The sequence below is a fragment of the Nerophis lumbriciformis genome, linkage group LG27 (assembly GCF_033978685.3).
Source record: "Nerophis lumbriciformis linkage group LG27, RoL_Nlum_v2.1, whole genome shotgun sequence".
Classification (NCBI taxonomy): domain Eukaryota; kingdom Metazoa; phylum Chordata; class Actinopteri; order Syngnathiformes; family Syngnathidae; genus Nerophis; species Nerophis lumbriciformis.
In genome coordinates, this window is record NC_084574.2 from 38,042,501 (window position 1) to 38,067,500 (window position 25,000).

General features: G+C 41.1%; 3 protein-coding genes across 6 annotated transcripts in view; 1 reads left to right on the forward strand and 2 right to left on the reverse strand.

Moving 5' to 3' along the window:
* The window catches only part of LOC133624445 (dynein regulatory complex subunit 4-like), a 12,188-nt gene extending 5,393 nt beyond the window's left edge, over window positions 1-6,795 (reverse strand). Inside the window, exons 1-6 of the mRNA XM_061988004.2 lie at window positions 6,679-6,795; window positions 6,417-6,518; window positions 6,141-6,338; window positions 1,828-2,034; window positions 1,711-1,765; window positions 1,435-1,640 (exon numbers count right to left, since the gene is read on the reverse strand). Of these exons, the coding sequence (XP_061843988.2) occupies window positions 1,435-1,640; window positions 1,711-1,765; window positions 1,828-2,034; window positions 6,141-6,338; window positions 6,417-6,518; window positions 6,679-6,681 (771 nt within the window). The 5' untranslated portion in view covers window positions 6,682-6,795. The remainder of the gene's footprint in view (window positions 1-1,434; window positions 1,641-1,710; window positions 1,766-1,827; window positions 2,035-6,140; window positions 6,339-6,416; window positions 6,519-6,678) is intronic.
* Window positions 6,796-10,290: 3,495 nt separating this feature from the next.
* On the reverse strand, window positions 10,291-16,358 carry ndufaf5 (NADH:ubiquinone oxidoreductase complex assembly factor 5). The gene is made up of 12 exons (XM_061988005.2): window positions 16,289-16,358; window positions 15,875-16,126; window positions 15,743-15,783; window positions 15,603-15,666; window positions 15,461-15,508; window positions 15,265-15,368; window positions 15,148-15,187; window positions 14,889-15,086; window positions 11,345-11,405; window positions 11,157-11,240; window positions 10,507-10,589; window positions 10,291-10,417 (listed from the first exon to the last, which is right to left on the reverse strand). Exons 2-12 carry the CDS (start codon window positions 16,067-16,069, stop codon window positions 10,337-10,339), a joined length of 999 nt encoding a protein of 332 aa, XP_061843989.2. The 5' UTR covers window positions 16,070-16,126; window positions 16,289-16,358; the 3' UTR covers window positions 10,291-10,336.
* esf1 (ESF1, nucleolar pre-rRNA processing protein, homolog (S. cerevisiae)) overlaps window positions 16,129-25,000 on the forward strand; it is an 11,984-nt gene continuing 3,112 nt past the window's right edge. The window contains exons 1-11 of one of the 4 annotated variants that reach the window (XM_072916443.1): window positions 16,129-16,403; window positions 21,847-22,194; window positions 22,249-22,430; window positions 22,484-22,597; window positions 22,671-22,780; window positions 22,844-22,996; window positions 23,065-23,179; window positions 23,238-23,388; window positions 23,451-23,579; window positions 23,645-23,763; window positions 23,825-23,921. In XM_072916443.1, the coding sequence (XP_072772544.1) occupies window positions 16,382-16,403; window positions 21,847-22,194; window positions 22,249-22,430; window positions 22,484-22,597; window positions 22,671-22,780; window positions 22,844-22,996; window positions 23,065-23,179; window positions 23,238-23,388; window positions 23,451-23,579; window positions 23,645-23,763; window positions 23,825-23,921 (1,540 nt within the window). In that variant the 5' untranslated portion in view covers window positions 16,129-16,381. Of the gene's footprint in view, window positions 16,404-16,440; window positions 16,452-21,846; window positions 22,195-22,248; window positions 22,431-22,483; window positions 22,598-22,670; window positions 22,781-22,843; window positions 22,997-23,064; window positions 23,180-23,237; window positions 23,389-23,450; window positions 23,580-23,644; window positions 23,764-23,824; window positions 23,922-25,000 lie in introns of those variants that run through there. The other 3 variants (XM_061988003.2, XM_072916444.1, XM_061987999.2) reach the window with 3 other exon arrangements.

The window sequence follows — 25,000 nt, forward strand, 5'->3', positions numbered from 1 at the left end:
AATGTGTGGTGTAATATAAAGGCTAAAATATGAGAAGGGAGACTGTTGAACAACTTAAGCTGTACATCAAGCAAGAATGGGAAAGAATTCCACTTCAAAAATGTGTCTCCTCAGTTCCCAAACCTTTACTGAGTGTTGTTAAAAGGAAAGGCCATGTAACACAGTGGTAAAAATGCCCTTTTTGCAATGTGTTGCTGCCATTAAATTCTAAGTTCATGATTATTTGCAAAAAATAACAAAGTTTCTCAGTGTGAACATGAAATATCTTGTCTTTGCAGTCTATTCAATTGAATATAAGTTGAAAAGGATTTGTTGTATTCTCTTTTTATTTACCATTTACACAACGTGACAACTTCACTGCTTTTGATAAGTTTAGATATGTATAACAGATATGTATATATAATGTATATGTATATATATGTATGTATGTATGTATGTATGTATGTATGTATGTATGTATATATACATATATTATATATATATATAAACACATACATATATACGGATACATTATATATATATATATGTATGTATAACATATGTATGTATATATATATATATATATATATATATATATATATATATATATAATGTATATGTGGAGTTTGCATGTTCTCCCCGTGACTGCGTGGGTTCCCTCCGGGTACTCCGGCTTCCTCCCACCTCCAAAGACATGCACCTGGCGATAAGTTGATTGGCAACACTAAATGGTCCCTAGTGTGTGGATGTGAGTGTGAATGTTGTCTGTCTATCTGTGTTGGCCCTGCGATGAGGTGGCGACTTGTCCAGGGTGTACCCCGCCTTCCGCCCGATTGTAGCTGAGATAGGCTCCAGCGCCCCCCGCGACCCCAAAGGGAATAAGCGGTAGAAAATGGATGGATGGATGGATGTATATGTATATATATATATATATATATATGTATGTGTGTGTGTATGTATATGTATATATGTATGTATGTATATATACATATATTATATAGATATATAAACACATACATATATACAGTATATACATATATATATATATACATATATACATATATACATATATATATATATATATATATATATATATGACCTCCTTAAAGTTTTGTCATCAATCAGAAATATGGAGGAGCTGCAAACAGGATAAGTGTGTTATGATGTTTCCCATCATGCACTGTAGTGGATTTAAATGGGTGTTGTTTTAAATTATGTGTTGTGCTTGGACATTTTTCATAACGTCCACAAAGTCCAGTGAGCAGGTTGTGTTATGTGTGTGTTGTATCATTTCTCATGTTTGGGAGTTTATTTGCACCATGAGGGGGAAAGGTCGTTTGAATTGGGTCATATAAGTAAATACTGTGGTTGCTTCAAAGCACATTTCCTGGCCATTGACCCGATTTACTCACATCGTCAAATTAGGGGCGGTGCTGACCATTGACCCGGGCGTACCTGCAGCAGCTTGTGGTCAGCCAGCAGTTTGCTCTGCGTGGCCGAGTAGAACTCCTCAGCTCCTCTGAAGGTGCGGTCATGTCGCTCCATCAGAACCTTCACACGCTGGCTCACGTTGTCCTCCAGCTGGATGATGGCCGCCTGCGTCCTGTCGCTCTCCGCCCGCCTGCTGGTCTCCATCTTCTTGTGGTACTTGGCCTCCAGCTCTGCTCACCACAACAGAGTCCACCTTCAGCAGCCAGCAGAGCTTTGGCATTAGGGTTGTGAGCTAGGCACCTGAGAGCCTCCTGTCGTAGTCTTTGCTGAGCTCCATCAGCTCCACTTGATGCTTCTGAGGAGAACACACAAGTTGTAAGGCTGAGTGCGGGGAGATGCTGACAGTGATGAAGGTACCAATTGCAGCTCCTGGATGTTCCTGCTGGTGTTCAGCTGCTTCTCCCGAGCGTCCGCCTGCAACTTCTGCCTTTGACCACGCAGACGCAGCTCGCCCTCCGTGTGACCTTTGCGTGTGAGCCACGCCGCCACGCCGCCGTCCATCTCCGTCACCACCGCCGCGCCGTGCTGCTCCGACAGGACGTGCTTCAGCTTCTGTTTGTACACCTGAGGACAGAATCATCCTCATTCCAAGATGTCACAACACGGTTTACTCATTTGTGTGTCTGTATCTCAATCTGTGTGTGTGTGTAATCTGATTAGTTGGTGTACTAATTTGTGTCTGTAACTCAATCTGTGTGTGTAATCTGATTAGTTAGTGTACTAATTTGTGTGTCTGTATCTCAATCTGTGTGTGTGTGTAATCTGATTAGTTAGTGTACTCATTTGTGTGTCTGTATCTCAATCTGTGTGTGTGTGTAATCTGATTAGTTGGAGTACTAATTTGTGTGTCTGTATCTCAATCTGTGTGTGTGTGTGTGTGTAATCTGATTAGTTGGTGTACTAATTTGTGTGTCTGTATCTTAATCTGTGTGTGCGTAATCTGATTAGTTTGTGTACTAATTTTTGTGTCTGTATCTTAATCTGTGTGTGTAATCTGATTAGTTTGTGTACTAATTTGTGTGTCTGTATCTTAATCTGTGTGTGTAATCTGATTAGTTGGTGTACTAATTTGTGTGTCTGTATCTCAATCTGTGTGTGTGTGTGTGTGTGTGTGTGTGTAATCTGATTAGTTAGTGTACTCATTTGTGTGTCTGTATCTCAATCTGTGTGTGTGTGTAATCTGATTAGTTGGTGTACTAATGTGTGTGTCTGTATCTTAATCTGTGTGTGCGTAATCTGATTAGTTTGTGTACTAATTTTTGTGTCTGTATCTTAATCTGTGTGTGTAATCTGATTAGTTTGTGTACTAATTTGTGTGTCTGTATCTTAATCTGTGTGTGCGCAATCTGATTAGTTTGTGTACTAATTTTTGTGTCTGTATCTTAATCTGTGTGTGTAATCTGATTAGTTTGTGTACTAATTTGTGTGTCTGTATCTCAATCTGTATGTGTGTGTGTGTAATCAGATCCCTGTGTTTTCATTTGTGTGTCCGTATGTCCATTTGTGTATGTATTAAAAGAAATGTCCGTGTTTCGATCCGTGTGTATGTGTATTCAGATTTGCGTGAAGCACATGTGACTTGTGCCTTGTAAGATTTGTGTGTTCGTGCAGCGACGTGTAAAAAGATTTGTGTGACCTTTCCTTTCCTTGTACTCACTACACTACACTGCCTAATGTAGTGATGGCAACTGGAATAACATGAGTGGGCGCCCTCTAGTGGTGAGTACAGGGAAGACAAGGTGAAGTTATAGCCACTCAAGTGTGTTTACATGTTCACATCACTGCACAGACACACAAATCTTACACTGCACAAGTGTCACAAAGGTCACGTGTAAAAAGTCAATCAGCGTTCCTGCTTCACACAAATCTGAATACACACACACACACACACACACATTTGAAATACCGACAAGTTAAAACACGCAAATCTGATTACACACACAAATTGAGATACAGACACACAAATTTAAACACTCGTTTATCCGATTACACACACACACACACACACACACACACACACACACACACATTGAAATACGGACTTTTTTTTTACACACACACAAATCGAAATACAGATAGACAAGTTAAAACACGCACATGTGGATCTGATTACACACACACACACAGATTGAGATACAGACACACAAATTAGTACACAAACACATGAATCAGATTACACACACAGATTGAGATACAGACACACAATTTAGTACACAAACTAATCAGATTACACACACACAGAGATTGAGATACAGACACACAAATTAGTACACAAACTAATCAGATTACACACACACAGATTGAGATAAAGACACACAAATTTGTACACTAACTAATCAGATTACACACACAGATTGAGATACAGACACAAAATTTAGAACACAAAGTAATCTGATTACACACACACACACACATTGAGATACAGACACACAAATTAGTACACAAAGTAATCAGATTACACACACACACACACACACACAGATTGAGGTACAGACACACAAATTAGTACACCAACTAATCAGATTACACACACAGAATGAGATACAGACACACACGTTAGTACACCAACTAATCAGACTACACACACAGATTGAGATACAGCCACACAAATTAGTACACAAACTAATCAGATTACACACACAGAGAATGAGATACAGACACACAAATTAGTACACAAACTAATCAGATTACACACACAGATTGAGATATAGACACAAATTAGTACACTAACTGATCAGATTACACACACACACATACACACACACACACACACACACAGATTGAGATACAGACACACAAATTAGTACACACACAGATTGAGGTACAGACACATAAATTAGTACACAAACTAATCAGATTACACACACAAATTGAGATACAGACACACAAATTAGTACACGAACTAATCTGATTACGCACACAGATTGAGATACAGACACACAAATTAGTACACAAACTAATCTGATTACGCACACAGATTGAGATACAGACACACAAATTAGTACACAAACTAATCTGACTACACACACACAGATTGAGACAGACGCACAAATTAGTACACAAACTAATCTGACTACACACAGATTGAGACACAGACACACAAATTAGTACACACACACTCATAATCAAATTACACACACACAGATTGAGATACAGCCACACAAATTAGTACACAAACTAATCAGATTACACACACACAGAATGAGATACAGACACACAAATTAGTACACAAACTAATCAGATTACACACACAGATTGAGATATAGACACAAATTAGTACACTAATTGATCAGATTACACACACACACACACACACACACACACAGATTGAGATACAGACACACAAATTAGTACACACACAGATTGAGGTACAGACACATAAATTAGTACACAAACTAATCAGATTACACACACAAATTGAGATACAGACACACAAATTAGTACACAAACTAATCTGATTACGCACACAGATTGAGATACAGACACACAAATTAGTACACAAACTAATCTGATTACGCACACAGATTGAGATACAGACACACAAATTAGTACACAAACTAATCTGACTACACACACACAGATTGAGACAGACGCACAAATTAGTACACAAACTAATCTGACTACACACAGATTGAGATACAGACACACAAATTAGTACACACACACTCATAATCAAATTACACACACACACAGATTGAGGTAAAGACACACAAATTAGTACACCAACTAATCAGATTACACACACAGAATGAGATACAGACACACACATTAGTACATCAACTAATCAAAATACACACACAGATTGAGATACAGCCACACAAAATTAGTACACAAACTAATCAGATTACACACACACAGAATGAGATACAGACACACAAATTAGTATACAAACTAATCAGATTACACACACAGATTGAGATATAGACACAAATTAGTACACTAACTGATCAGATTACACACACACACACACACACACACACACACACACACACACACACACACACACACACACACACACACACAGATTGAGATACAGACACACATATTAGTACACACACAGATTGAGGTACAGACACATAAATTAGTACACAAACTAATCAGATTACACACACAAATTGAGATACAGACACACAAATTAGTACACAAACTAATCTGACTACACACACACAGATTGAGACAGACGCACAAATTAGTACACAAACTAATCTGACTACACACAGATTGAGATACAGACACACAAATTAGTACACACACACTCATAATCAAATTACACACACACACAGATTGAGGTAAAGACACACAAATGAGTACACAAACTAATCAGATTACACACACAGATTGAGATAGACACAGAAATTAGTACAAACTAATCAGATTACACACACAAATTGAGATACAGACACACAAATTAGTACACAAACTAATCTGACTACACGCACACAAATTGAGATACAGACACACATATTAGTACACAAACTAATCTGACTACACACACAAATTGAGATACAGACACACAAATTAATACACAAACTAATCTGACTACACACACAAATTGAGATACAGACACACAAATTAGTACATGTACTTAATAGTTTTGCTACTTCCTCAATCAGCATCCATCAGAAGTTGAAGAGAGGAAGAAGCCATTCTAGAAAAAGAAGATGTCTCACTGTGATCTCCACGCGGTGTCGCTCCTCGGCCTCTTCCTGCTCCCTGCTTCGGTTCCTCAGTTCGGCCTTGGTCTCCTCCAGGTTCCGCTTGCACACCTCCCAGAAACTCTGGATCTTGTCTCTCTCCAGCTGGAAGAAGCTCCTCTCCTCCCTCTCCCTGTCCAGCTCCTCCCTCAGCCTGAGCACGTGATCCTCCAGCTGCGCGCGCACGCACACACACACACGCACACGCACGGTCACCTCGCGCTAAGGCTAATTAGCTTGGTTAGCTCTGACCTGCTCCTTGGACATCTCTTCCGTCGAAAGCACGTCCACGACGGCAGAAGTCTTCTCCTTCCTCACCTTCTTGCTCCTTGACACACTTTGACTTTTAGGCGGCTGAACAGAACGCACACGTTGGTGTATTTTTGTCATCATCGACACATTTCCTCATCGCTAGCAAGCAGCCCGGAGGCTAAGCTACATTAGCATTAGCTCACGTTAGCTGGTGAAAAAGAAGTGAAATTCCATCTATTTTCTACCGCTTGTCCCAACTTACCATCGTCAAATGCCAGACAAGCTCTCAGAACGTCGGCAAGGACACAGAAAGTGTAGCGTCCAGCCAATAACTTTAGGCGCGTGTGAACACGGAACCGCTGCCATGACAACACCACCACGTGACACGCACAATTCAAAATTATCTTTATTTCACCTTCAATCGTTGACATTCTGCCCGGTGGCGACAATATGAACACAATATTCACCTTTTAGAGACTTGACAAACATGACGAGAACACAGTATGACAAATATTTGAAATACAGCCCATCATTTCCATCATTTGAGTTAAATAATCAGATTACACACAGATTGAGGTACAGACACACAAATTTTGTACACAAACTAATCTGATTACACACACACAAATTAGTACACAAACAAATCAGATTACACACAGATTGAGATACAGACACACAAATTACTACACAAACTAATCAGATTACACACACAGATTGAGGTACAGACACACAAATTAGTACACAAACTAATCAGATTATACACACACACACAGATTGAGATACAGACACACAAATTACTACACAAACTAATCAGATTACACACACAGATTGAGGTACAGACACACAAATTAGTACACAAACTAATCAGATTACACACACAGATTGAGGTACAGACACACAAATTAGTACACACACTAATCAGATTACACACACACAGATTGAGATACAGACACACATATTAGTACACAAACTAATCTGATTACACACACACAAATTGAGATGGACACACAAATTAGTACACAAACTAATCAGATTACATACACACGGATTGAGACACAGACACACAAATTAGTACACGAACTAATCAGATTACACACACAGATTGAGGTACAGACACACAAAATAGTACACAAACTAATCAGATTACACACACAGATTGAGGTACAGACACACAAAATAATACACAAACTATTCAGATTACACACACACACACACAGATTGAGACACAGACACACAAATTAGTACACAAACTAATCAGATTACACACACACAGATTGAGATACAGACACACATCAGTACACAAACTAATCAGATTACACACAGATTGAGGTACAGACACACAAATTAGTATACAAACTAATCAGATTACACACACACAGATTGAGGTACAGACACACGAATTAGTCCACAAACTAATCAGATTACACACAGATTGAGGTACAGACACACATATTAGTACACAAACTAATCAGATTACACACACACACAGATTGAGGTACAGACACACATATTAGTTCACAAACTAATCAGATTACACACACATAGATTGATATACAGACACACAAATTAGTACATAAGATAATCACATTACACACAGATTGAGGTACAGACACACAAATTAGTACACAAACTAATCAGATTACACACACACAGATTGAGGTACAGACACGCATATTAGTTCACAAACTAATCAGATTACACACACATAGATTGATATACAGACACACAAATTAGTACATAAGATAATCATATTACACACAGATTGAGGTACAGACACACAAATTAGTTCGCAAACTAATCAGATTACACACACAGATTGAGGTACAGACACACAAATTAGTACACAAACTAATCAGATTACACACACACAGATTGAGGTACAGACACACATATTAGTTCACAAACTAATCAGATTACACACAGATTGAGATACAGACACACAAATTAGTACATAAACTAATCAGATAGCACACAGATTGAGGTACGGACACACAAATGAGTATACAAACTAATCAGATTACACACAGAGATTGAGGTACAGACACACAAATTAGTACACAAACTAATCAGATTACACACACACAGATTGAGATACAGACACACATCAGTACACAAACTAATCAGATTATACACACAGATTGAGATACAGACACACAAATTAGTACACAAACTAATCAGATTACACACACACAGATTGAGATACAGACACACAAATTAGTATACAAACTAATCAGATTACACACACACAGATTGAGATACAGACACACATCAGTACACAAACTAATCAGATTACACACACAGATTGAGGTACAGACACACAAATTAGTCCACAAACTAATCAGATTACACACAGATTGAGGTACAGACACACATATTAGTACACAAACTAATCTGACTACAGACACACAAATTGAGATAGACACACAAATTAGTACACAAACTAATCAGATTACACACACACAGATTGAGACATAGACACACAAATTAGTACACGAACTAATGAGATTACACACACAGATTGAGGTACAGACACACAAATTAGTACACAAACTAATCAGATTACACACAGATTGAGGTACAGACACACAAAATAGTACACAAACTAATCAGATTACACACACAGATTGAGGTACAGACACAAAAAATAGTACACAAACTAATCAGATTACACACACACACACACACACACAGATTGAGACACAGACACACAAATTAGTACACAAACTAATCTGATTACACACACACAGATTGAGATACAGACACACATCAGTACACAAACTAATCAGATTACACACACACAGATTGAGGTACAGACACACAAATTAGTATACAAACTAATCAGATTACACACACACAGATTGAGATACAGACACACATCAGTACACAAACTAATCAGATTACACACACAGATTGAGGTACAGACAGACAAATTAGTCCACAAACTAATCAGATTACACACAGATTGAGGTACAGACACACATATTAGTACACAAACTAATCTGACTACAGACACACAAATTAGTACACCAACTAATCAGATTACACACACACACACAGATTGACACACAGACACACAAATTAGTACACGAACTAATCAGATTACACACACAGATTGAGGTAGACACACAAATTAGTACACAAACTAATCAGATTACACACATACAGATTGAGATACAGACACACAAATTAGTACACAAACAAATCAGATTACACACACAGATTGAGGTACAGACACACAAATTAGTACACAAACTAATCAGATTACACACACACACAGATTGAGACACAGACACACAAATTAGTACACAAACTAATCAGATTACACACACACACACAGATTGAGATACAGACACACATCAGTACACAAACTAATCAGATTACACACACAGATTGAGGTACAGACACACAAATTAATATACAAACTAATCAGATTACACACACACACACACACACACACAGATTGAGATACAGACACACATATTAGTACACAAACTAATCTGACTACACACACACAAATTGAGATACAGACACACAAATTAGTACATGTATTAAATAGTTTTGCTACTTCCTCAATCAGCATCCATCAGAAGTTCAAGAGAGGAAGAAGCCATTGCAGAAAAAAAGAAGTGAACTTACCATCGTCAAATGCCAGACAAGCTCTCAGAACGTCGGCAAGGACACAGAAAGTGTAGCGTCCAGCCAATAACTTTAGGCGCGTGTGAACACGGAACCGCTGCCATGACAACACCACCACGTGACACGCACAATTCAAAATGATCTTTATTTCACCTTCAATCGTTGGCGACAATATGAACACATTTTTAGGGCAATATTCACCTTTTAGAGACTCGACAAACACGACGAGAACACAGTATGACAATGTTGAATATTTTAATAACAAATATTTTAAATACAGCCCATCATTTCCTGCTGGGATCCTGGTGGATTTGAGATAAATCTGCAAAGGACACGCTCGCCGAGCCTCGTTTGGCTGCTTTGGCCTGACAACCACAAACAATAACATCTCTTATCTAATCTTATCTTATCTTACCAAGCATCCAATCAGATGGTTGTGATGAGCGCGCCTCACCTGAGACTCGTGAGGCTTCCAGCCAATCATGTAGAGGACGTCAAAGGTGGCGGGGATGGAGCCGTCCTCCTTCCCGTACATCTCTGAACACACACGACAATCAACACGATCTGCGACGTTATTATGGGAGTGAACTTGTTTATGTTGACAGTTAAAATAGTTGAAAATTAACAAAATATAGGTAAAATACCAGGCTTTCCCGTACACGTAACTGACCGCGGCACAGCAAAATAAAAACCGCCACACCTTACGAATGAGGGTATTTTACGTGAAGTAAAAAGTCAAAGTAATACATTATATGAATGGATATATATAGCCTATTATTTACGCACTATTGACTACTGATGCACCAAAAATTTGGCCTCCGAAAAAGACAAATACAATACAATATACAATAAGCAGCAACAATTAAAACTGCAGCAAGACGATAAGGAAAAATATATGTTAAGATAAATAACACATATTGTTTTTAAATATACGTACAACATTTTTTAACCCATTTAAAACAAATCATTGCCCATTATTAAAATTCTACAAGACCAGCGCCACAAGTATCCTGGCAAGCTGGGGGAAACCATGAATACTTTGAAAAAAGTTTGACAATGACAAAGTCCCACAGCCTCAGCTCGCTGGTCGTCATGGAAACACACCTTTGTAAACAGCTGCTGCGGCCAATATGGTGTCTCGATGCAACATGGCTCTTCTGTTCCAGGCACAGTTGCTCTCACCCATCCCTGAAAACACACACACACACACACACATGCACGCACGCACACATGCACACACACACCGTATAAGCTCCTTTCCATACACAGACTAGGGTTGGTGGTGATGGTACCTTGCAGGTCCATCATGACCTCCATGATGCTTGGATAGTGGACCTGGACCTCATCGATGTCCTGAAACAACAAGTACTCTAAATACACACCACAATAACAACATTCAACTTGTGTATAAGTACACGGTGTACACTGATGACACTGTACGGACATTGTACAAATGTCCCAAATCCATTACTCTCATTGTACATGTACCTGAAAGAACAATACTGCGATAGTTACCTCCTCCGTAAGTGTGTAAGTTCACACTTATGTACTTTGAAGACTGAGTATTTATGTACTTTAAGACTAGGTAAAAAGTACCCACAGTATGTACTTTAAAGACACGTCTAAGTGCACCACACAAAGGTGAAATACATAGATATGTACATACGTACACACACACACACAAACAAACACACATTTTATATATATATATATATATATATATATATATATATATATATATATATATATATATATATATATATACACACATATGGATATATATATATATATATATACATATATATATATATATATATATATATAGTATACATACATATATATATATATATATATACATACACATATTGATATATATATATATATATATAATATACATATATAAACATAAATGTTTATATATACACATACATACACATATATACGTATACATTAATAAACATACATACATATATACATATATATATACACATACACAAATATACACACATACATATACACATTTATATATACATATATATACACATATACATACACATATATATATATGTGTATATATGTATGTATATGTGTATATATATATATATATATATATACATATAAGTGTATATATATATGTGTGTGTGTGTGTGTGTGTGTATGTATATATATATATATATATATATATATATATATATATATATATATATATATATATATATATATATATATATATATATATTAGGGATGTCCGATAATGGCTTTTTGCCGATATCCGATATTGTCCAACTCTTTGATTACCGATATCGATATCAACCGATACAGATATCAACCGATATATACAGTCGTGGAATTAACACATTATTATGCCTAATTTGGACAACCAGGTATGGTGAAGATAAGGTACTTTTAAAAAAAATTTATAAAATAAAATAAGATAAATCAATTAAAAACATTTTCTTGAATAAAAAACAAAGTAAAACAATATAAAAACAGTTACACAGAAACTAGTAATAAATGAAAATTAGTAAAATTAACTGTTAAAGGTTAGTACTATTAGTGGAGCAGCAGCACGCACAATCATGTGTGCTTACGGACTGTATCCCTTGCAGACTGTATTGATATATATTGATATATAATGTAGGAACCATAAATATTAATAACAGAAAGAAACAACCCTTTTGTGTGAATGAGTGTGAATGGGGGAGGGAGGTATTTTGGGTTAGTGCACAAATTGTAAGTGTATCTTGTGTTTTTTATGTTGATTTAATTTTTAAAAAACCAAAAAAAAAAACATACCGATAATAAAAAAAAACATACCGATAATTTCCGATATTACATTTTAACGCATATACAGGTAAAAGCCAGTAAATTAGAATATTTTGAAAAACTTGATTTATTTCAGTAATTGCATTCAAAAGGTGTAACTTGTACATTATATTTATTCATTGCACACAGACTGATGCATTCAAATGTTTATTTCATTTAATTTTGATGATTTGAAGTGGCAACAAATGAAAATCCAAAATTCCGTGTGTCACAAAATTAGAATATTACTTAAGGCTAATACAAAAAAGGGATTTTTAGAAATGTTGGCCAACTGAAAAGTATGAAAATGAAAAATATGAGCATGTACAATACTCAATACTTGGTTGGAGCTCCTTTTGCCTCAATTACTGCGTTAATGCGGCGTGGCATGGAGTCCATGAGTTTCTGGCACTGCTCAGGTGTTATGAGAGCCCAGGTTGCTCTGATAGTGGCCTTCAACTCTTCTGCGTTTTTGGGTCTGGCATTCTGCATCTTCCTTTTCACAATACCCCACAGATTTTCTATGGGGCTAAGGTCAGGGGAGTTGGCGGGCCAATTTAGAACAGAAATACCATGGTCCGTAAACCAGGCACGGGTAGATTTTGCGCTGTGTGCAGGCGCCAAGTCCTGTTGGAACTTGAAATCTCCATCTCCATAGAGCAGGTCAGCAGCAGGAAGCATGAAGTGCTCTAAAACTTGCTGGTAGACGGCTGCGTTGACCCTGGATCTCAGGAAACAGAGTGGACCGACACCAGCAGATGACATGGCACCCCAAACCATCACCCAACCATGCAAATTTTGCATTTCCTTTGGAAATCGAGGTCCCAGAGTCTGGAGGAAGACAGGAGAGGCACAGGATCCACGTTGCATGAAGTCTAGTGTAAAGTTTCCACCATCAGTGATGGTTTGGGGTGCCATGTCATCTGCTGGTGTCGGTCCACTCTGTTTCCTGAGATCCAGGGTCAACGCAGCCGTCTACCAGCAAGTTTTAGAGCACTTCATGCTTCCTGCTGCTGACCTGCTCTATGGAGATGGAGATTTCACGTTCCAACAGGACTTGGCGCCTGCACACAGCGCAAAATCTACTCGTGCCTGGTTTACGGACCATGGTATTTCTGTTCTAAATTGGCCCGCCAACTCCCCTGACCTTAGCCCCATAGAAAATCTGTGGGGTATTGTGAAAAGGAAGATGCAGAATGCCAGACCCAAAAACGCAGAAGAGTTGAAGGCCACTATCAGAGCAACCTGGGCTCTCATAACACCTGAGCAGTGCCAGAAACTCATCGACTCCATGCCACGCCGCATTAACGCAGTAATTGAGGCAAAAGGAGCTCCAACCAAGTATTGAGTATTGTACATGCTCATATTTTTCATTTTCATACTTTTCAGTTGGCCAACATTTCTAAAAATCCCTTTTTTGTATTAGCCTTAAGTAATATTCTAATTTTGTGACACACGGAATTTTGGATTTTCATTTGTTGCCACTTCAAATCATCAAAATTAAATGAAATAAACAATTGAATGCATCAGTCTGTGTGCAATGAATAAATATAATGTACAAGTTACACCTTTTGAATGCAATTACTGAAATAAATCAAGTTTTTCAAAATATTCTAATTTACTGGCTTTTACCTGTATATATATATATATATATAAATCTCCTGATGATTGAGGGAACCCCCTCATGAAACAGGCCTGTAGAGATGAAGTAGTCTTGTGATTTTTTTCCCCCCACACATACATATATATATATATATACATATATATATATATATATATATATATATATATACACACGTTAGGTCAGGAAAAAACACAGAGGCTATTTCATCCCTACAAGCCTGTTTTGCAGGTTTCTCTGCTCTTCAGGGGATCCCCTGAAGAGCAGAGAAACCTGCGAAATAGCTTCTGTGTTTTTTCCTGACATAACGTATATTCCGCTCTACCCCGGTGTTGAGCTATGTATAAGGGATAAACCACAGAAATATATAAATCACAGTCTGTGTGTGAGCAGTAAAGGTGTGAACCCACCACAGTGAGCATGTTGAAGCCTGCCTGCCCCAGCAGGTTGCCCAGGTCGGTGACGGCCGTGTAGGGGGAGATGTGGGGTGAGAAGCCCCCCTCCCTCTCGGTCTCGGCCAGCTGGAGGGAGCAGCGCAGCTGGTAGAGCGTTTCCCCGCCCACCATGGCGCCGATGAAGACGCCGTCTGGCTTGAGGACGTGGAGGATCTGGCGGTGACGACGCGCACGTTGGTCATCCAGGTGTGCACAGAGAGGGTCAAGACCTCACCTGTCTGAGCGCTCCCGGCAGGTCGTTGATCCAGTGCAGACTGGGAGAACACACAGGTGAGCACAGGTCAAAGGTGAGCACGGGTCAAAGGTCACGTCTCGGAAGCCTTCCCGTCACCTCAAGCTGCTCAGCACCAGGTCAAACGTGTTCTCCTTGAAAGGAAGAAACTCTTCGTCGGCCATGACCACGTGCGTCGCCATCTCGCCGCCACTGGCCTGTTGCTGCGTGGGTGGGGGTCAAAGGTCAACGTGAGAAGGAATGACCGCCAACAAGAAGAGCCGGTTGATTAAACATGTCCTCACTCATGACATACCAAGACGGCGTCTGAGATGTCTGTCAGGAACAAACGCTCCACGGCCTCCTAAACGACATCATGAACTCATCATCATCATCGTCTTGACCTGTGCCACCAACACTAGTTAGTTGCTAAGTTAGTTGGTTAGTTAGTCGTCTACCTTATTTAAATGTTGAGCAATGTGACCTCGGCCGGCGCCGAGTTCTAACGCCACGGGAAACGTCCTGTTGACAACAACAACAACAACAACACTGTGATGGCCCACAAAAGAGGCAGCACTTGAACACATCAGGGGGTTACCTGGCAACGTCGTACACGCGGTCAGCCACGCCACTGCCGACCTGCGCACGCGCACACACAGTTACTATAAAAAGTGTCAATCAAAAATGAGCATTGTTGGAATGAGTGGTGTACCTAATCGGGTGACCTTACCTCCTCTCGCAGGTAATCGTACTTCCGGCTGTCCGGCGTTGACGCCGCCCAGTCCTTCTGCCTCTTCTTCATGGTTCGGTCGAACACGTTCGCGGTGCCACCTGCGGACCGCGATAGACTCCTGCGGGCTTCGGGGAGCCTCCAGCACCGGGAGGCTGGAGCCCGCAGGAGCATCCCGCACCAGCCGCCACTCATGACGCAGAACTTTCTTGGTAGCGGACGTTCAGAACCTTGGATTACTTCCGGTTCCGGCTGACCGGAAATACGCAGAAATGTATTCTCTCATGTAAAACAAGGACGTGTAGTCATCATTGAAATATGTTAAAATGTCAAATATAAGCGTGTTACAAAGATTATAAGTAGTTTCATTCCAATGATTGATATTTAGTCATTGCGCATTTGCTTCTGTTGTACCTTTTCTCTTTCCGTAGTCAACAGGAGCCTGGGAAGCGTTGCATGCTGGGAAAACACGTGCAGGGACCTCGCTAGCAGTACGTTTGTCCTGGTATGATATTTAATGTTTGTTCTGGTATGATATTTAATGTTTGTTCTGGTATGATATTTAATGTTTGTTCTGGTATGATATTTAATGTTTGTGCTGGTATGATATTTAATGTTCGCATTATTATTTGTTTGACAAATGTTGAAAAATTTAATATAGGTTTTCCTCCCTTTCCGTTACCAAACGACTACAGTCGCCATCTTGTTTGTCTACTTTTACTCGTCGAGCGGTAATGTTAGTGTAACCGAGGGTTTATATATGTCGCCTGTACTGTATAAAACTACAAAATAACAAACACGGAGGCTCCAGTTTTACACGAGGACCACTTTATTTCCTTTGTTTTCTTAAAATCCGCTCCACCACAACGTGTCACCACTTCCGCTCTTAGCGCCTTCAAAATAAGAGCTCAAGGCATATACTGTATAAGAGCTTATAACAGAAACTTAACATCACAAAAAGGAAAGTCCATAAACATAGGTTACATTAGTATCTGTGCGATCATTTGACCCTCTTTACGAACAATAATGTTAAAAATAGCATCATATTTGAACCATTTGAGCATTCAACACATGAATATGATCACAAGCAAACATGCTACATTCTTCAGATGTTGTGCTTTGTTTTTTCCCCACCAGGTGGGGGCGCTGTGTGTTATATATATATATATATTATATATATATATATATATATATATATATATATATATATATATATATATATCTAAGTGAATATAAATATTATATATGTATTTATATATACATGTGTGTATAAATGTGTATAAATATACATACATACATACATTATCAATCAATCAATCAATCAATGTTTATTTATATAGCCCTAAATCACAAGTGTCTCAAAGGGCTGCACAAGCCACAACGACATCCTCGGTATAGCCCACATAAGGGCAAGGAAAAACTCACCCCAGTGGGACGTCGATGTGAATGACTATGAGAAACCTTGGAGAGGACCGCATATGTGGGTAACCCCCCCCCTCTAGGGAGACCGAATGCAATGGATGTCGAGTGGGTCTAACATAATATTGTGAGAGTCCAGTCCATAGTGGATCCAGCATAACAGTAAGAGTCCAGTCCACAGTGGGGTCAGCAGGAAACCATCCCGAGCGGAGACGGGTCAGCAGCGCAGAGATGTTCCCAACCGATATACAGGCGAGCGGTCCACCCCGGGTCCTGACCCCGGACAGCCAGCACCCCATCCATGGCCACCGGATCTGTGTGTCTCCCCTTCCACAAGGGATAGGGGGGAGCAGAGGAGAAAAGAAAAGAAACGGCAGATCAACTGGTCTAAAAAAAGGGGGGCTATTCAAAGGCTAGAGTATACAAATGAGTTTTGAGATGGGACTTAAATGTTTCTACTGAGGTAGCATCTCTAACTGTTACCGGGAGGGCAATCCATAGTGCTGGAGCCCGTATATATTAGGGCTGGGCAACGATTAAAAATTGTAATCATAATTAATCCCACAATTTCGCCGATTAATCACGACTAACTGCATTGTATACGCAAAACCCAATAATGAATTCAAAAGTAGTGTGTAGTGCACCTTTATTGGAATATTCTCCCATATGAACAAAAGTGCCAAAACATTTGTTGTGCAAACACAACACACAGTACTTGTTAAACAGTAGCAGTTAAATAGCATATTTTATGAAAATCAACTCAAAAAATGTCAATACAAACATTCAAGTTTATTGCCACTGCCAGAGTATTTAAGTTATCCTGTTTGTTATGGAAAATAAATATAAGCTACATACAAATCCCCGAGCCACAATCATAACATCCGAACAGGCAATTTCTGAGGTAACAGCAGAAATATTTTCCTCTAATTTTACTTTCCATAATGCCTCTCCTCTGTTTTCATTGTAGACAGAGCATGTGAATGCAGCACCCACTTTTCATCAATATAATGCACTGTAACTCCCACGTAATTATGCTTACCGATTGATGTCCAGTAGTCCCCACTGAGAGCAACTACAGCTGCACGTTGTAAAGTTGTCACTTTTACAGTCCTCTCCTTTCATACAACTGCTGTATTGACGGTGCGTCTTGATGGCGGCTCATACGTGCTGTCACTTCCACAACACTAATGGGCCTACAGTCTGTAACTATCCACTTCGCTATGGCATTTGTTAGCTTCTCTTGCTCTGGTTTATCTACACTTCTCCCGCACGCTGCATTTAACGAAGTCTGCCCAAGCTTGGCTCCAATTTCTGCTTTGTTGAATAGTTTGCTGGCATCAACAGTGTGCTTCGCGTTAAGGTGATATTTTAGACCGGAAGTACTCCTGTGATAAGAAAATTCAGCTTGGCAGTGGCTACAAACCACTTTGCTTCTGTCAAATCCGCCGCCTGGAAGTACTTTATAATGAAAATGACCATGTAAAAGTTCGGTTGAGTTACCCTTCTTTTCCATGCTTGTTTTGCTTTTTTCCGCGTTCTCCTTCCTTTTCCGCAGGAGCCAGCAATAGGCGTTAACAAAATAAAAGCATGTAAAAAAAAAAATGCAATAACGCGCAATAAAAAAATTGTCGGCGTTAATAGATTGATGCGTTAACTCGAAATTAACGCATTAACTTGCTCAGCCCTAATATATATATATACTGTATGTATACATATGTGTATATATATGTGTATACATTAGAGATGCGCGGATAGGCAATTATTTCATCCGCAACCGCATCACAAAAGTCGTCATCCACCCGCCATCCACCTGAACCAACATTTTATCAAAACCACACCCGCCCGCTGTTATATATCTAATATAGACGATGCAAGGCATTAGTGAGGTTATAAAGCTTTTGCCTGTTAAAGAAAGGAGACTGATCCAATGCAGCAGAGACATTCAATGCATGCCACGCATTAATATCTCTTGGCCACGCATTAGTGGCTAAGAGATATTAATGCGTGATTATATTATTTATCATTATTATAATATTATTGTCATTTCCGTTAAGAAAGTGTTGACTATTGTTGCCAATGCCCTCAGATCAGGAGTGCGTTCCTCACACTTTGTGTGCGCAGTTGCAGCAAGCAGAACGAGGCTTTTAAGAAGTTAAAAAAATGTTTTAGAAAGACTAGGCCTATATTTCCGTTAGGTAAAAAAAATGTTCTGAATTTATTTCAATGAATATTAACTTGTTAACGTTATAATGCTCAAATAGGGACGAGGGCGGGGTGCACAGTGAAGCAGTGAACAATTTCGCGACAAAGATGAACCTTTATTGATTGATCTGCAGCCATGACAAAATATCAGACAATCTCCATTGTCAACGACAGGCAGGAAAATAAAGATAAACACATAGCCTATGTTGTAGGCATAGGCATATAGGCTCATACGTTTTTAAGTTGAAATAAATTTTTTTTTAAAATGTGCCTCATAAGCCTTAGGCTGTCAATCACGCGCACAAACTTAAATTATACAATAACATATGTATGTCATCTCTATTTAAACAAAAATAAATTAAATAAATAATAATAATAAATTACCTGCAACTTATTGGCCAAGGCAAATAGCTGAAGGGGGGAAATCAAACCCATCAGACTGCACTTTATCATCAAACTTGAATTATAATGAAAATAGACAAACAAAGCAGGCTAAATAGCCTTACATTGTCGCCAATCGGAGATGCGCTTCACTTGAAAGCGAGGCCAAATAATTAACACATAGTAGTATATCTCCAATAGAAAAAACCCACAATAAACAAGGCAATTGCCTTAATTCCTTTGCATTGTAGTGCACCTAAACAGCACGTAACCATCAAAATTATTCAGCTGACCGAACTCAATATAGGTTAGAAATGGGCTTATTTGGTATAGCCTAGGTAACGTAGACTAATTCGTTTAACATATCCAACCATATGTCTACTTACTTTTTTTTTTTTAGCACTATGCAGGAATAAAAGGGCATCTACAGTGCCAGGATTCAGGCGAGAGCGCCTGGCCTCTAAAATGCGCCCTGCTGCGCTGAAGGAGCGCTCATTTGCGCCACTTGTTGCTGGGACGCGGTGCCATCTTTTTCTTTTTTTCTTCTTCTTCTGTTGTGTTGTGTTGTGTTGTGCTGCAGTGCCTGATGAATAATTGACTGTTTCAAAGAGTGCTGCTCGTTTTTCGTATGTGGGTAACAACATTTAACTACCGTATTTTCCGCACCATAAGCCGCCCTGGGTTATAAGCCGCGCCTTCAATGAACGGCATATTTCAAAACTTTGTCCACCTATAAGCCGCCCCGTGTTATAAGCCGCATCTAACTGCGCTAAAGGAATGTCAAAAAAACAGTCAGATAGGTCAGTCAAACTTTAATAATATATTAAAAACCAGCGTGATGTGGGCGCGCATGGAGTCGTATATCAACATGGACGGAGCTGCGTGAAAAAAGCCACCCGGCCTCTTTGCGTAAACTTACCTTAACCACTCGCTCATCTTTTCTTCATCCATCCATCCCTTCGAGTTAGCTTTTATGATGACGCCGGCTGGAAAGGTCTCTTTTGGCAAGGTCTTCCTTTTGAATATCACCATGGGTGGAAGTTTCTGGCCATTAGCATGGCAAGCTAGAACCACAGTGAAGGATGACTTCTCATTCCCTGTGGTGCGAATATTCACCGTACGTGCTCCCGTTGTATCCACAGTGCGGTTCACAGGAATATCAAAAGTCAGTGGAACCTCGTCCATGTTGATAATGTTCTCTGGCCGGATCTTTTTTTCAGCTATCTTGTTTTTACAATATGCACGGAAAGTAGCCAGCTTTTCTTGAAAGTCTTTAGGCAGTTGCTGTGAAATAGTAGTCCGTGTGCGGATGGAGAGATTGCGTCTTGTCATGAACCGGAAACCTGTCGCTTAGTAGGAGCCATTTTGTGGTCTTTACAGATGTAAACACACAAAGGAAATGAAACGTAATATCCGCGCGCTTCTTCTTCTTCTACGCGGGCGGGTGGTTGCTTACAGTAGAAGAAGAAGCGCTTCCTCTTCTATGGGGGCGGGTGCTTACCTTGGCGGTTGCTTGCGTAGAAGAAGAAGCACTTCCTCTTCTACGGGGAAAAAAGATGGCGGCTGTTTACCGTAGTTGCGAGACCGAAACTTTATGAAAATGAATCTTAATATTAATCCATATATAAAGCGCACCGGGTTATAAGCCGCACTGTCAGCTTTTGAGTAAATTTGTGGTTTTTAGGTGCGGCTAATAGTGCGGAAAATACGGTATGTATATATATTTCCGAATTGGTTCAATCGCTACCCGCCCGCATCTATTTAAAATCTATTTTTACCCGCCCGACCCGCGGTTTATCCGCAAACTACGCGGTTGTGTCCGCAAACCGCGCATCTCTAGTATACATGTATATTATGTCATACATATGTATAATATATATACACATACATGTGGACTGTAGTGTTGTCTCTAAGTGTATACGAGACGCACCATCAAGATATTGAACGTCATGTGATGACTTTGCTGTCAGGGGTCTGCCATCTCGCCGCCATGTCGTCGTCCAAGAAGAGCGAGGCGGCGGACGAGCGTTTCGAGCGGGTCAAGCGGGACCCTCGGTTCTGGGAGATGCCGGAGAAAGAGCACAAGGTGAAGATCGACAAGCGCTTCCAGTCCATGTTCCACGACCAGCGCTTCAAGATGAAGGAGACTGTGGACAAGCGGGGACGACCCGTCAAGCACACGTCCAGCGAAGACCTCAAGCGCTTCTACCAGCTGTCGGACTCGGAGGATGAGGAGGGGGAGGAGGATGATGATGATGATGATGAGGAGGAGGAAGGAGGAAGGTCCGCGCAGGTCAAAGTTGAAAAAGTGAAGAAAGGTAAGGAAGACTTCTTTTTTTCCTTGACGCCAAATAAAGGGTGTGCTGGGTCAGGTGAGGACGATGGCGAGTCGGCCTTGGATTCAGAGGACGACAGCGGTCCCGACCTGGCCCGAGGGAAGGGCAACGTGGAGAGCAGCTCGGACGAAGACGAGGACGACCACGGGGACGGCGAGGAAGATGAGATGGAGCACGAGTGGGGTGATCTGTGCAAGGACGCGCCGCGCAGCGAGCAGGTGAGCCGAGGCTTGGCGAGGAGGAGGCGTGGTCTGACTGGCGTGTCTTTCAGGTCACACGCAGGCTGGCCGTGTGCCACCTGGACTGGGACCGCTTGAAGGCCAAGGACCTGCTGGCCCTGCTGGCCTCCTTCTGTCCCGAGGGGGGCGCCGTGCTGGCCGTCAAGGTAGGGGGCGGAGCTTGCGCGGAGATTCACTGTGAGCGCCGAGCAGCAATGCATGCTGGGTGTTTTGGTCCAGATCTACCTGTCGGACTTCGGCAAGGAGAGGCTGAGGCTGGAGGCGGCCCAGGGACCGCTGGAGCTGCGAGCGCTGCCCGACGACTCCGAGGACGACACGCAGGACGACAGGTGGCCGGGGGGTGCGGCCCTCGCTGTGTGGGCGTGGTCATGACGTGCAGGTGTGCTCCTCAGGACGCACCGGGAGAGGATGCGGGACTACCAGTTCAAGCGCCTCAGGTACTTCTACGCCGTGGCCGAGTGCGACTCCGTCGCCACCGCTGCCAAGATCTACGAGGAGTGCGATGGCTACGAGTACGAGAGCAGCTGCTCCATCCTGGACCTGCGGTACGAGACCGCGCCCGCTGCCGCGACCCTTCACCCGCGCTCTGACCCGCCGGTGTGTGCTCCCGCAGCTTCGTTCCCGACGACGTCACCTTCCAGGAGCTGCCCCGAGACGTGGCCACCGACGTCAACCTGGCGGCGTACACCCCCAAGCTCTTCACCTCGGCCGCCAACGCCACCTCCAAGGTAAGGAGGCGGAGTCTAGGGCTCTCTGCGCGACATCACCGCGACTCTGTCCAATCAGGTGCAGCTGACGTGGGACGAGACGGACCAGGAGCGCGTGAGCGTCCTCAGCAGGAAGGTGAACAAGAGCGAGCTGCTGGACATGGACTTCAAGGCCTACCTCGCCTCCTCCAGCGACGAGGACGACCTCCAAGATGGAGGACGGCAAGACGGTGAGGGACGTCTCGGGGCATCGGCGTGACCTGTGGGACCTTTCTGACCTTTGACCCCGCAGCTGAGGAGGAGGGGAAGACGAAGAAGAGCGAGGAGCATCTGTCCAAGTACCGCCAGCTGCTCCAAGGCCTTCAGGACAAGGACAAGAAGCAGGACAAGGACATGGAGATGGAGGTCACCTGGGTTCCAGGTAGGAGGTCAGAGGTCAACATCTCTGTTAGCGTGGCGCTGCTAGCCGCCTGCTCGGACCCTCAGGGCTAAAGGAGACCACGGAGCAGCTGGTGAGGAAGAAGATGGAGAAGAAGGAGGCGCTGACTCCATGGGAGGAGTTCTTGCAGAAGAAGAAGGAGAAGAAGAAGGAGAAGAAGAAGAAGGTGAGCCTGCTCGTCATGTTAGCACGTTAGCATGTTAGCACGTCTTCACCGCACTGCACAGGAAGTGGACGAGGAGGAGGAGGAGCTTAGTGACGACAGCCTTCCTCCAGACGTGGACCTCAGTGACCCCTTCTTCAGCCAGGAGCTCACCTGCTCAGGTAAGTACCTCCACTAGGGATGATGAAGATGGTGGTGGTGATGAAGAAGATGATGATTGTGATGATGATGGTGGCAATGATGAAGGGCTATATAAGTAAACTTTGATTGATTGTGATTATGATGATTGGTATGATGGCGATGGTGGCGGTGATGATTGTGATTATGATTATGATTGTGATGATGATGAGTATGATGATTGTGATGATTGTGATGATGGTGATGATGGGGATTGTGAAGATGATTTTGATGATGATGTCATTGGGATGATGAAGATGATGATTGTGAGGATGATGAAGATGATTGGGATGGGGAAGATGAAGGTGGTGATGATGATGATGATGATGGTGATTGTGATGATGATGATTGTGATGGTGGTGAAGATGATGACGTGATTATGATGATGGTGAAGATGATGATGAAAATTATTGTGATGATGGTGAAGATGATGATGAAAATGATGGTGATGATGTTTGTAATGATGATGATGATGATGATTGTAATGATGGGGATTGTGATGATGGTGATTTTGATGATTGTGAAGATGATTTTGATGATGATGTCATTGTGATGATGAAGATGATTGTGATGGTGAAGATGATAATTGTGACGTGATGAAGGTGATGACTGATGATTATTGTGATGATGATTGTGATGGTGAAGATAATTGTGACGGTGATGACTGATGATTATTGTGATGATGATGATTGTGATGGTGGTGAAGATGACGTGATGGTGATGATGGTGAAGATGATGATGAAAATGATGGTGAGGATGGTGATGATGTTTGTAATGATGATGATGATGATCGTAATGATGGGGATTGTGATGATGATGGTGATTTTGATGATTGTGAAGATGATGATTGTGAAGATGATGATTGTGAAGATGATTTTGATGATGATGTCATTGTGATGATGAAGATGATTGTGATGGTGAAGATGATAATTGTGACGGTGATGAAGGTGATGACTGATGATTATTGTGATGATGATGATTGTGATGGTGAAGATGATAATTGTGACGGTGATGACTGATGATTATTGTGGTGATGATGATGATTGTGATGGTGATGATGGTG

Coding starts and splice junctions, on each gene's coding strand:
- ndufaf5 (XM_061988005.2), bottom strand. CDS start 16,069: ATGAGTGGCGGCTGGTGCGGGATGCTCCTGCGGGCTCCAGCCTCCCGG. Junction 15,087..15,147: donor TGCCGGGAGCGCTCAGACAG/GTGAGGTCTTGA, acceptor CGTCACCGCCAG/ATCCTCCACGTCCTCAAGCC. Junction 11,406..14,888: donor GCTTCAACATGCTCACTGTG/GTGGGTTCACAC, acceptor TTGTTGTTTCAG/GACATCGATGAGGTCCAGGT.